We start from the raw sequence: 11,381 nt of genomic DNA on the forward strand, positions 1-11,381 counted from the left end.
CAGCCGCTTCGGGCGAATTCAGTCTTTTGTTGTCGGGATTAAAAGCGCCTTTCATAGGGATGAGATTGATGCTCATGCAAAATCAAATCTGAAAAGTTGGGACAGTGACCTGGAGTGGTGTGTTATTCCGCACTGTCCCTTTAAATTTTTGTGTTTTTTTTGGCAGCTGGTGGATTTGTGCATGCTGGACACGCGCTGCCTGGAGTTCTCCAATGGCGTCCTGGCCGCCGCCGCCCTCTTCCATTTCTCCTCCCTGGAGCTGGTGGAGAACGTTTCGGGTACTGTGAAAAATGTTTTCCCCTTTTTTTTTCAACTTTTTTCTTCATTTATTCCCCTTTCCTTCATTTTTTTAACCCTTTTTTTCTTATTTTTACTCTTTTTTTCTTCTATGTTTTGTCTTCAATTGTTTTCTCTTTTTCTGTTATTTGGTTCTTTTTTCCTTTCTTTCCTTTTTTACTTTATTTTGTTTGTTTTTTTCCATCTTTTCCTCATTTTGTTTTGTCCTTAATGACTTTTCCCTTCTTTCCTTCACCTCTTTTTTTCTTTTTGTTTTCAAGTTTTACCCTTTACTTTTTCCTTTTTTCCCTTATCTTTTCTTATTTTTTTCCCTTATTTTCCTCTTCTTCATTTGTAGTTTTTACTTTGCCTTTTTGTATTGCTCTTGTTTTCCCTTTTTACTTATTTTTTTCTATTTTTTTGTCTTTTTCACTTTTTTCTTCATTTATTCCCTTTTCCTTTTTTTAACCTTTTTTTTCTTCTACGTTTTGTCTTCAATTGTTTTCTCTTTTTCTGTTATTAGGTTCTTTCTTTTTTCCTGTCTTTCCTTTTTCACTTTACTTTGTTTGTTTTTTCCATCTTTTCCTCATTCTGTTTTTCTTTTTGTCCTTAATGTATTTTTCCTTCTTTCCTTCACCTCTTTTTCTTTTTTTTTGATTTCAAGTTTTACCCTTTACTTTTTCTTTGTTTCCCTTTTCTTTTCTTATTTTTTCCTCTTATTTTCCTCTTCTTCATTTGTATTTTTTACTTTGCCTTTTTGTGTTGCTCTTGTTTTCCCTTTTTACTTAATTTTTTCTATTTTTTCTTTTTTCTTTTACCTTTTTTCCTTCCTTTATTCCCCATTCCTTTATTTTATTTTCATTTTTTTAAATGTTTTTCTTATTTTTATTTTACGCTTTTTTTTCTCATTTTTTTTTCTTCATTAATTCCCCTTTCCTTTGTTATTATATTTTCCTTTTCTTAACATTTTTTTCTTATTTTTACTTAATGCTTTTTTTCTTTTTTTTCTATTTTTTCCTTTTTCTATTCTCCTGTTTTGTCTTCACCTGTTTTCTGTTTTTCTTCCTTTATTCCCTTTTTTTTGGTTTGTTTTTTCCATCTATTTTCTTGACTTCATTCTGTTTTTCTTTTTGTCCTTAATGTCTTTTCCCTTCTTTCCTTCACCTCTTTTTCCTTTTTGTTTTCAAGTTTTGCCCTTTTCTTTTTCTTTTTTTTCCATTTTCTTTATTTTCCTCTTATTTTTTTTCTTCTTCATTTGTATTTTTCCCTTTCCCTTTTTTATTGCTCTTGTTTTTCCTTTTTACTTATTTTTTATATTTTTTATTTTTTCCTTTTCCCTTTTTTAACTTTTATACCCTTTCTCTTTTCTACGTGTTCTTGTATTCTTGTCATTTTTATTTCTTTTTTTTCTTCTCCTTTCTTTTTTTTGTCATTTTCTTTTTCATTATCCCCATTGTTTCCTTCTTTCCATATGCATTTTTAGTTTCTGTTTTCCTGTTTTCTTTAATTGTATTTTGTTCCCTTTTGATATTTCTTCCCTGGTTTTTATTGAATTTTACTTTTCTCTTCCGTTTTTCCTTTTTTTTTCTTTTTCCCTTTTCTTTTTTCCTTTTTGTTTGTGTTATTTCTTTTTCTTTTCTACCTGTTCCTGTATTCCGTTTTTTCTTTTTCGTTTTAACTTTTTTCACTTTATTTTTATTTTTATATCTTTTCAATGTGTTCCTGTATTCTTGTCGTTTTTCATTTCTTCCCTTTTTTCATTTTTTTTGTCATTTTCATTTTTTTCTCTCATTCATTTTTGTCATTTTCATTTTTTCCTTCTTTCCGTATCATTTTTAGTTTCCCTTTTTCCTATATTTCCTATTTATTTGTATTTTTTTCTCTTTGTATATTTCTTCCCTTGTTTTATTCTATTTTCCCTTTCTCTTTTTTTTTTGTTTTTGCTTCCTTTTTTTCTTTTCTTTTTCCCTTTCTTTTTTCCTTTTTGTTTCCATTTTTACTTTTTCTTTTCTAACTGTTTCCTGTCTTCTTTTTTATTTTTTTCCTTTTCCTTTGAACTTTTTCTTTTTTTTATTTTGGTATCCTTTCTATTTTCCATGTGTTCCTGTATTCTTGTCATTTTTCTTTCCTTTTTTTTCCCCATTTTTCTTTTTTTTTTTTGTCAATTTATTGTCCTTTTTTAATATACCCATTTTTTCTTACTTTCTCTATCCTTTTTAGTTTCCCCTTTTCCTATATTTCCTATTTAATTGTATTTTTTTCTCTTTGTATATTTCTTCCCTTGTTTTATTCTATTTTCCCTTTCTCTTTTTTTTGTTTTCACTTCCTTTTTTTCTTTTCTTTTTCCCTTTATTTTTTCCTTTTTGTTTCCGTTTTTACTTTTTCTTTTCTACCTGTTTCCTGTATTCTTTTTCTTTTTTTTCCTTTCAAAATATTTCCCTTTTTGTTCATGACTACCAAAATAGAAGACTCAGCGGTTTCCTCACGCTAATGTTGCTAACGTGGCTAACGGGCGCCATTTTTGTTAGCCTTGAAAGGGGCGGAGCTAGAGGAATGCGTGCGGTGGATGTCGCCATTGGCCATGGCCCTGCGGGAGTCGGTAGCCCCGCCCCTCAAATCCTTTGAGGGCGTGGCCCCGGAAGAGGTGCACAATATACAGACGCACGCCCCCTACCTCTTGTGGCTGGTAAGTGCAGCTGGAATGAAATATTTCCTTTTTTTTCCTTTATATATTTTATTTAAGAAAAGAAGAAAATATAAAGCTTAAAGGCGCAGTGTGCAATATTTGACCACTAGATGGCCCCATTTTCTTTTCTTTTAATTTCTAGTTTTTGTCCTTTTTGCTGTTTTTCTTTTTTTGTCCTCTCGATTTTTTTCCTTTGTATACTTATTTCTGTTCAGTTCTTTTCTTTTTAGAAATTATTTTTATATTTTTCATTTTCTTTCAATTTATGTTCTGATACCCCCTTTTCATTCTTTCCTGCATTTTTTTCTTTTTTCTCTTTTTTGTTCTTTTCTTTTAATTTCTAGTTTTTTTCCTTTTTGCTGTTTTTCTTTCTGTCCTCTTTATTTTTCTGTTTTTTCCTTTTTATACTTATTTTCATTTAGTTCTCTTCTTTTTACCAATTACTTTTATATTTTTCCTTTGGTCCTTCTTTCTCTTTTTCGTATTTGTTCTTATCCCCCTGTTTATTTTTCCTTCATTTTTTTCCTTTTTTCTTCCTATTGTTATTTTAAAATGTTTCTCCTTTTTAATTTTCCTTTTTTTTCTTTTCGCTCTTTTCTTTTTTCCTCCCTATTGTTTCCATTGTTTTCTTTTTACCTTTTTTTCCTTTCATCATTTTCTTTTTTCCTCCCTATTATTTCCATTGTTTTATTTGTCCCCTTTTCCATTTTTTTCTGTATTTCTTTCTTTTTTTTATTGTTGATCTTTTTTCCCCCCATTTTAATTTTTGTTCCTTTCATGATTTTATTATTTCTTTCTTTTTTCCTTTGTATACTCATTTGCATTCAGTTTTTTTCTTTTCTTTTCACCATTTACTTTTATTTTTCCTTTAGTCTTTCTCTTTTTTTGTTTTTGTTCTTATCCCTCCTTTTCATTTTTACTTTTTTTTTCTCCCTATTGTTATTTTAAAATGTTTCTTATTTTTTCCTTTTCCTTTTTTTTTCTTTTCATTATTTTCTTTTTTCCTCCCTATTTCCATTGTTTTCGTATTCCCCTTTTCTTTTTTCTTTTTTGTATTTTTCATCTCTTTTATCGTTGATCTTTTTTTCCCATTTTCAATTTTGTTCTTTTCATGATTTTCTTTATTATTTCTTTGTTTCCTTTCTATACTTATTTCCATTCAGTTTTTTCTAATTTTAAGTTTTCCTTTTGTCTTTCTTTTTCGTTTTAGTTCTTATCCCCCCTTCATTTTTTTCTTTTCTCCCTAATGTTATTTTAAAATGTTTCTCCTTTTTTCTTTCATTTTCTTTGATTGTTTTCTTTTTCCCCCCTTTTCATTTTTTCTTTTCCGTATTTCTTTCTTTCTTATTGATTTTTTTTTTTCTTCCTCATTTTAAATTTGGTTTCTTTCATTATTTTCTTTATTATTGTATTTTTTCCTTTCCATACTTTTTTTTATTCAGTTTTTATTTTATTTTTTACCAATTTTATGTTTCCTTTTCTTTCTTTTTCTTTTTTGTTTTTATCCTCCCCTTCATTTTTTTTCCCCCTACTGTTTTTCCTTTTTTTTCCTTTTGATTTTTTTTTCCTCTATTATTTCCGTGGTTTTCTTTTTCCCCTTTTCTCTTTTCCTTTTCTCATTTCCCTATTTTTATTTCCCCCCCCCCCCATTTTAAATTTTGTTTCTTTCATTATTTTCTTTATTATTTTATTTTTTCCTTTCCATATTTTTTCTATTCATTTTTTTTTTTTTACCAATTTTATGTTTCCTTTTCTTTCTTTTTCTTTTTTGTTCTTATCCTCCCCTTCATTTTTTTTCACCCTACTGTTTTTCCTTTTTTTTCCTTTTGATTTTTTTTTCCTCTATTATTTCCATGGTTTTCTTTTTCCCCTTTTCTCTTTTCCTTTTCTCATTTCCCTATTTTTATTTCCCCCCCCCCCCCATTTTAAATGTAGTTTCTTTTATTATTTCCTTCTCTTTTCCCCTCCTATCCTTTTTTCATTTTTGGGTCCTTCTTCTCTTTCCCTTTTTTTTTTTCCCAGCGTTATGTTGTCGGACATGTCGATTTTTGGGAGTAAAAGCAAATCCCCCTTTCGGCAGGAAAAGGCCGGGTCCTACCGGGCGGCCGAGAGGCTTCCGTCGGGCATCCTGACGCCGCCGCTCAGCAGCGAGAAAACCGAGCCGGAATCGAACTCGCCGCCGGCGCCCGCCGCGCCGCCTAAGATGGACTTCGGAAACGTGGAACCTTCCTGATTTGTTTCCGGGGAATCGTCTGGGAGCGGACGCCATTTTTGTAGTTTTTTTGGGACGGCTTCTTCGAGAGGCGTTCGGATGGAAAGGAAGCCCTGGAATGATTTTGATGATTTTCTTTTGTACTTTTTTTCTTTCGCTTTTTTTTTCATTAGAATTTTTTTAAAGTCTATTTTCCCTTTTTTTTCTTTTTCTCTTCCCTTTCTTTTTTCAGTGTTCCTTTTTCTTTTTTGTCCCCCTTTTCTTATAATTTCCTCCTTTTTTTTCATTTTTTTTCTCTTCCTTTTTATTTTTTCCAGTGTTTCTTTTTCTTGTTTGTCCCCCTTTTCTTATAATTTCCTCCTTTTTTTCTCTCCCCTTTTTTTCAGTGTTCCTTTTTCTTTTTTTGTCCCCCTTTTTATAATTTCCTCATTTTTTTTTCTCTCTTCCCTTTCTTTTTTCCAGTGTTTCTTTTTCTTGTTTGTCCCCCTTTTCTTATAATTTCCACATTTTTTTCTTTTTTTCTCTTCCCTTTTTTTCAGTGTTCCTTTTTCTTTTTTTGTCCCCCTTTTTATAATTTCCACATTTTTTTTTCTCTCTTCCCTTTCTTTTTTTCAGTGTTCCTTTTTCTTGTTTGTCCCCCTTTTCTTATAATTTCCTCATTTTTTTCTTTTTTTCTCTTCCCTTTTTTTCAGTGTTCCTTTTTCTTTTTTGTCCCCCTTTTTATAATTTCCTCTTTTTTTTTTTCTCTCTTCCCTTTCTTTTTTTCAGTGTTCCTTTTTCTTGTTTGTCCCCCTTTTCTTATAATTTCCTCATTTTTTTTTATTTTTTTCTCTTCCCTTTTTTCAGTGTTCCTTTTTCTTTTTTGTCCCCCTTTTTATAATTTCCTCATTTTGTTTTCTCTCTTCCCTTTCTTTTTTTCAGTGTTCCTTTTTCTTGTTTGTCCCCCTTTTCTTATAATTTCCAATTTTTTTTTTCTTTTTTCTCTTCCCTTTTTTCAGTGTTCCTTTTTCTTTTTGTCTCCGTTGTCTTTTAATTTTCAAATTTTTTAATCTTTTTTTTCTTTTTCTTTTTTTGTTTGACTGTTCTGAAGTGCCAGTTACAGGACACAAAGATGAGTTTTTGGAATGAAATTGAAGCCCTGGAATGATTTCAAAGTCTTAACTCTGCGCTTTTCTTTGTTTTCCCTTTTCCCTTTCGTCATTCTTTTTTTTCCCTTCTTTTCTTTTATTTTTCCTGTTTGTCTCTACCTTTTTTTTCTCTATTTTTTTTTTTCTTTTTTTGATTTTCTTTTTTACTGTTTTCTTTTTTTTCCATTAGAATTTTTCTAAAGTCTATTTTTCCTTTTTTTTCTTCCCTTTTTTTTTTCTTCCCTTTTTTTTCATTTTTCCTTTTTCTTTTCTGTCTCCTTTTCTTTTAATTTCCTCAATATTTTTTTTTCTTTTATAAATTTTATTTTCTTGTTTTTTTTTCCCATTTGGAGGAATCGATTTATTTATTTTATTTTTTTTTGACTGGGTTCTCAAGTGTTGGTCACAGGACACAAAGATTAAGTTTTTTTTTGTTTTTTCCCTTTTTCTTTTCGTCATTCACTTTTTTCTCCTTTTTTCTCCTTTTTTTCTTTTTTCCCCTTTGTCTTCTCCTTTTTTCTTTTTATTTCTTCCTTTTTTTTTTCTCCCCGTTTTCCTTTTTTCTTTTTTTGCTCTCTCGCTTTATCAAATTTCGAGGAATCGTTTGGGACCGGACGCCATTTTTGTAGGTTTTTTTTTCCCCCGACAAAAGCGGCGGTAACGGAACACCAACTATTTGATGAGTTTTCCAGGGAAAACGGCGCCCGGACTGATTTGGGAGTGTCAACTCCGCGCTGCTACACAGCCGGGCTTTTAGCCTCCATTTGGAAAAAAACGGGAAGGATTCCACGGAACCCGGAGGAACAAACCTCCCCTTCTCGGTCGAGTCGAACGGAATCTCCGGAATATTTCCGGCGCTTCCAGATTGTATTTAAGATCTGTTTTTAGCTTTTTCCCTTTTGTCCGGAAATGATTTTATGTCTGAATCACATGCTGCTACGTATTTTTCATTAAAGTTGTTTCTTGAAAAGCTGTAGTTTACACGTTCCCGTTTTACCTTGTTTGTTTTTTTTCCCCACTTTTGGAAAGATGCTGTTTTCTTTCTAGCGCTGCTTTTTTGGAAGGGATTATTAGGAATCAGGAGGCCATTAAAACGAGGATTGATCTAAGGGCATCCACCAGGTACACCACTGTGCCAGCACAAGTCAGGTCACAACGTATACATGTTCTTTTTTTGTTTTTACTTTCTCAGTCACTTTTTCTTTTTTCTTTCTTTCTTTGTCTTCTTTTTCTCTTTTTTCTCTGTCCCTTTTCACTTTCTCTTGCGTTTTGCAAGTTTCTTCTTGCGTTCTCTTTCCTTCTCTCTCTCTTGTTCTCACAATTTTTTACTTTTCTTTCTCTGTATTTTTATTTTTGGTCTCTTTCTTTTATTCTGTCTTCCTTTTTCTGTGTCTTTTCCACTTCATTTGTATTGTGCTCTGTTTCTTTTTCCTTCTCACTCTTTATCTCTCTTTTTCTCGTATTTCTTTCTCGCTCTTTCTTTCACTCTTTCTATCCTCTTAGTCTCTCTTCTGCACTTTCTCATTCACTTTCTTTTTTCTTTCTTTTTTATTTTCTCTGTCTCACCCTTTCTATTTTACTCCATTTACCATTTCTCCTTTTTCTGTCCTTTTCACTTTCTTTTTTTGCGTTCTTTTATCTCACTTTCTGTCTCCTCTCTCTTGCTCACACACTTTTTTCTCTTTCTCCTTCATATTTTTGTTTCTCATTTACTTCCTGTCTTTCTCTTTCATTCTGTCTTTTAGTTTTTCTTTTCTCTTTTAGTCTCTCTTCTGCACTTCCTTTTTCTCCACTTTCTTTCTCATTTTCTTCCCTCTTCTCTTTTTCTCTTTTGTTCTTATTCTTCCTTTCTCTCCTAGTTTCTTTTCTCTCTTGTCTCTATTGGTCTGTCTTTTTCTATCTTTTCCTGTCTTTCCTCTGTTCTTTCTCTCTCTTTCTCTTCTATACTTTTCTTTCTCACTTTCTTCCTGTCTTTTTTCTGGCTTTTTTCCCATTCATCTGTTTCTTTTTCCTTTTCACTCTTTATATCTGTCTTTTAGTCTTTCTCTTCTTTTAGTCATTCTTCTTCTCTCTTTTTTTCACTTTCTCCTTTTCTCTCTTTGTCTTAGTTTCCCTCTTCTCGTTTTCTCTTAGTCTTCCTTTTCCTTTCTCTCCTAGTTCCTTTTCTCTCTCATCTTTCTTTTTCTATCTTACTTTTCCTGTCTTTCTTTCCTTGACTCTTTCTCTGTCACACATTCTGTCTTTCTAGTTTTGTCTCTTTTTTTTCTCCATTCTCTTTCTCTTCCTCCTTTGTTCTCTCTTTAATCTCCTAGTCTGTCCCCCGTAAGATTTTTTTTTTTTTTTCTATAGCATGTGTCCCTTCAGCTAAAACGAGTGCGGGACCCCTGTCCTAAGGGGACCAAAAAATTGGAATCAATAAATAAATGTTTCCTTTTGTTATTTGAATGTTTACAAAGGGATTAAACCATTATCCCCTCTTCATAGGGCAATTTTAGCTGATGATATCCATTTTAGAATGGATTGATGAGACCTAGCAATCCGTACGAAGACTGTAGTTTGCCCAGTCTCGCTAACTCTTTGTTTTTTTTTTTCCTTATTTTATCAAAGATGCTGAGTGTGTCGTACTTTTTTTCTAGTGCTGCTATTTTTGGCTGGGGGGGGGGATTATCAGGATCAGGAAGCCATTAAAACAAGGATTGATCTAAGGGCATCCACCAGGTACACCACTTGACCAGCACAAGTCACGTCACAACGTATACAGGTTTTCTTTTTTTTCTTTCCTTTTTCTCTCTTTGTCTTCTTTTTATTTTCTCTCCGTCTCACCCTCTCTATTTAACTCATTTACCATTTCTCGTTTTTCCTCTGCCCCACAACCTTTTTTTCTCTGTTTCTCTATTTTTCTTTCTGTCTCCCTTAGTCTTTCTCACTTCCTTCCTCTTTTTCTCTTTCATTGTCTTTTTCTTTTCCCCTCCATCCCTATTGTGCTCTCTCCTTTTTTTTCCTTCTCTCTCTTTTTCTTGTTCAGCACTTTTTTCTCAATTTCGTTCTCACTCTTTATCTTTCTGTCTTTTAGTCTTTCTCTTCTATTTTAGTCTCCCTCTTCTGCACTTTTTTTTCTTCACTTTCTTTCTCCTTTTCTCTTTTTGTCTCTGTTTCCCTCTTCTCTGTTTTTCTTTTTTAGTTCTCTTCGTTTCTCTCCTCGTTTCTTTTCTCTCTCATCTCTTTGTCTTTTTCCATCTTACTTTTCCGGTCTTTCTTTCCTTGACTCTTTCTTTAACACACATTCCGTCTTTCTAGTTTTTGTCTCTTTTGCTCTTTTTTTCTCCTTTCTCTCTCTCTTTCTCCTTCGTTCTCCTTTATCTACTAGTCCTGCTCCTGTAAGATTTTTTTTTCTAGCGTGTGTCCTAAGGGGACGCAAAAATTAAAAATCAATATATGTCCCCTTTTATTTGAATGTTTAAAAAGGGATTAAACCATTATCCCCCCTTCATAGGGCAATTTTAGCTGATGATATCCACTTTCGAATGGATTGATGAGACCTAGCAATCCGTACGAGGACTGTAGTTTGCCTAGTCTCGCTAACTCCTCTTTGATCTTTTTTTCCTTATTTTATCAAAGATGCTGAGTGTGTCTTTTTTTTTGGGCGGGGGGGGGGGGGGGGGGGTTATCAGGAATCTGGAAGCCATTCAAACAAGGATTGATCTAAGGGCATCCACCAGGTACACCACTTGACCAGCACAAGTCAAGTCACAACGTATACAGGTTTTCTTTCTTTCTTTACTTTCCTTTTTCTTTCTTTGTCTTCTTTTTATTTTCTCTCCGTCTCACTCTGTTTCTTTCTGTCTCCCTAAGTCTTTCTCACTTTCTTCCTCTTTTTCTCTTTCATTCTGTCTTTTTCTTTTCCCCTCTATCTCTATTGTGCTCTGTTTCTCTTTTTTTTCCTTCTCTCAATTTTTCTTGTTTTGTCTTCTGCACTTTCTTCTTTCTCAATTTCGTTCTCACTCTTTATCTTTCTGTCTTTTAGTCTTTCTCTTCTATTTTAGTCTCTCTCTTCTGCACTTTTTTCTTCACTTTCTTTCTCCTTTTCTCTTTTTGTCTGTTTCCCTCTTCTCTGTTTTTCTCTTTTAGTTTTCTTCCTTTCTCTCCTAGTTTCTTTTCTCTCTCATCTTTGTTTTTTTCTATCTTACTTTTCTGTTTCTCTTTCTAGTTTTTGTCTCTTTTGCTCCTTTTTTTCTCCATTCTCTTTCTCTTTCTCCTTTGTTCTCCTTTATCTACTAGTCCTGTTCCTGTAAGATTTTTTTTTTCTAGCGTGTGTCCTAAGGGGACCCAAAAATTAAAAATCAATATACGTCCCCTTTTATTTGAATCTTTAAAAAGGGATTAAACCATTATCCCCCCTTCATAGGGCAATTTTAGCTGATGATATCCACTTTCGAATGGATTGATGAGACCGAGCAATCCGTACGAGGACTGTAGTTTGCCTAGTCCCGCTAACTCCTCTTTGATTTTTTTTTCCTTTATCAAAGATGCTGAGTGTGTCTTTCTTTTTTTCTAGCGCCGCTTCTTTTTGGGGTTGTACGGGGCACCATTGTGTTTTTTCCTTTTGTGCGGCGATTTGCATATTCTCCCTTTGGCGCGCGCTAACAAAAGGTAGATTTTCTCGGGGTCCTAGATGGGATCTTGCCGGGACGGGGATGATGCGTTGTTGGTTTTTTGGAGGAGACGGAAACATAAGGATGGGATGCCGGTGTTTGAAGAGATAAGTGTCAGCCTTATTGACAAGGTGGCGAGAGGCGCTTAAGTCGCGCTAGCTAGCAGCCCGAGATTTCTCGCGGAGATTGCTTTGGATTCCTTGTTTTCCAAAAGTTTTCTTTTGTGGGAGGTTAGCGAGACGCTAGCGCTGTTTAATCCCACCCAAGACTGACACTTGAACCTTACTCAACAGTTTTTGCAATTTCCGATGCATATTTTTCTCAAAATGAGGTCATTTTGATTATTTCCATTAGAGCATTTAGCATTTTAGGTCGGGGGCCACACGATAGGACAAACATTCTGTCAGGGGCCGGACTAGTAGATTAAA

At 33.2% G+C, this 11,381-nt stretch overlaps 1 protein-coding gene across 1 annotated transcript in view; it reads left to right on the forward strand.

The window, feature by feature from the left end:
* ccne1 (cyclin E1) overlaps positions 1–5,386 on the forward strand; it is a 25,040-nt gene extending 19,654 nt beyond the window's left edge. Inside the window, exons 10-12 of the mRNA XM_088333123.1 lie at positions 167–278; positions 2,805–2,962; positions 5,043–5,386. Coding sequence (XP_088189249.1) covers positions 167–278; positions 2,805–2,962; positions 5,043–5,195 — 423 coding nt within the window. The 3' untranslated portion in view covers positions 5,196–5,386. The remainder of the gene's footprint in view (positions 1–166; positions 279–2,804; positions 2,963–5,042) is intronic.
* Positions 5,387–11,381: the final 5,995 nt, after the last annotated feature.

This window comes from Urocampus carinirostris, chromosome 4, assembly GCF_059441175.1.
Source record: "Urocampus carinirostris isolate Australia breed hairy pipefish chromosome 4, RoL_Ucar_1.0, whole genome shotgun sequence".
In the NCBI taxonomy this organism is placed as follows: Eukaryota; Metazoa; Chordata; class Actinopteri; order Syngnathiformes; family Syngnathidae; genus Urocampus; species Urocampus carinirostris.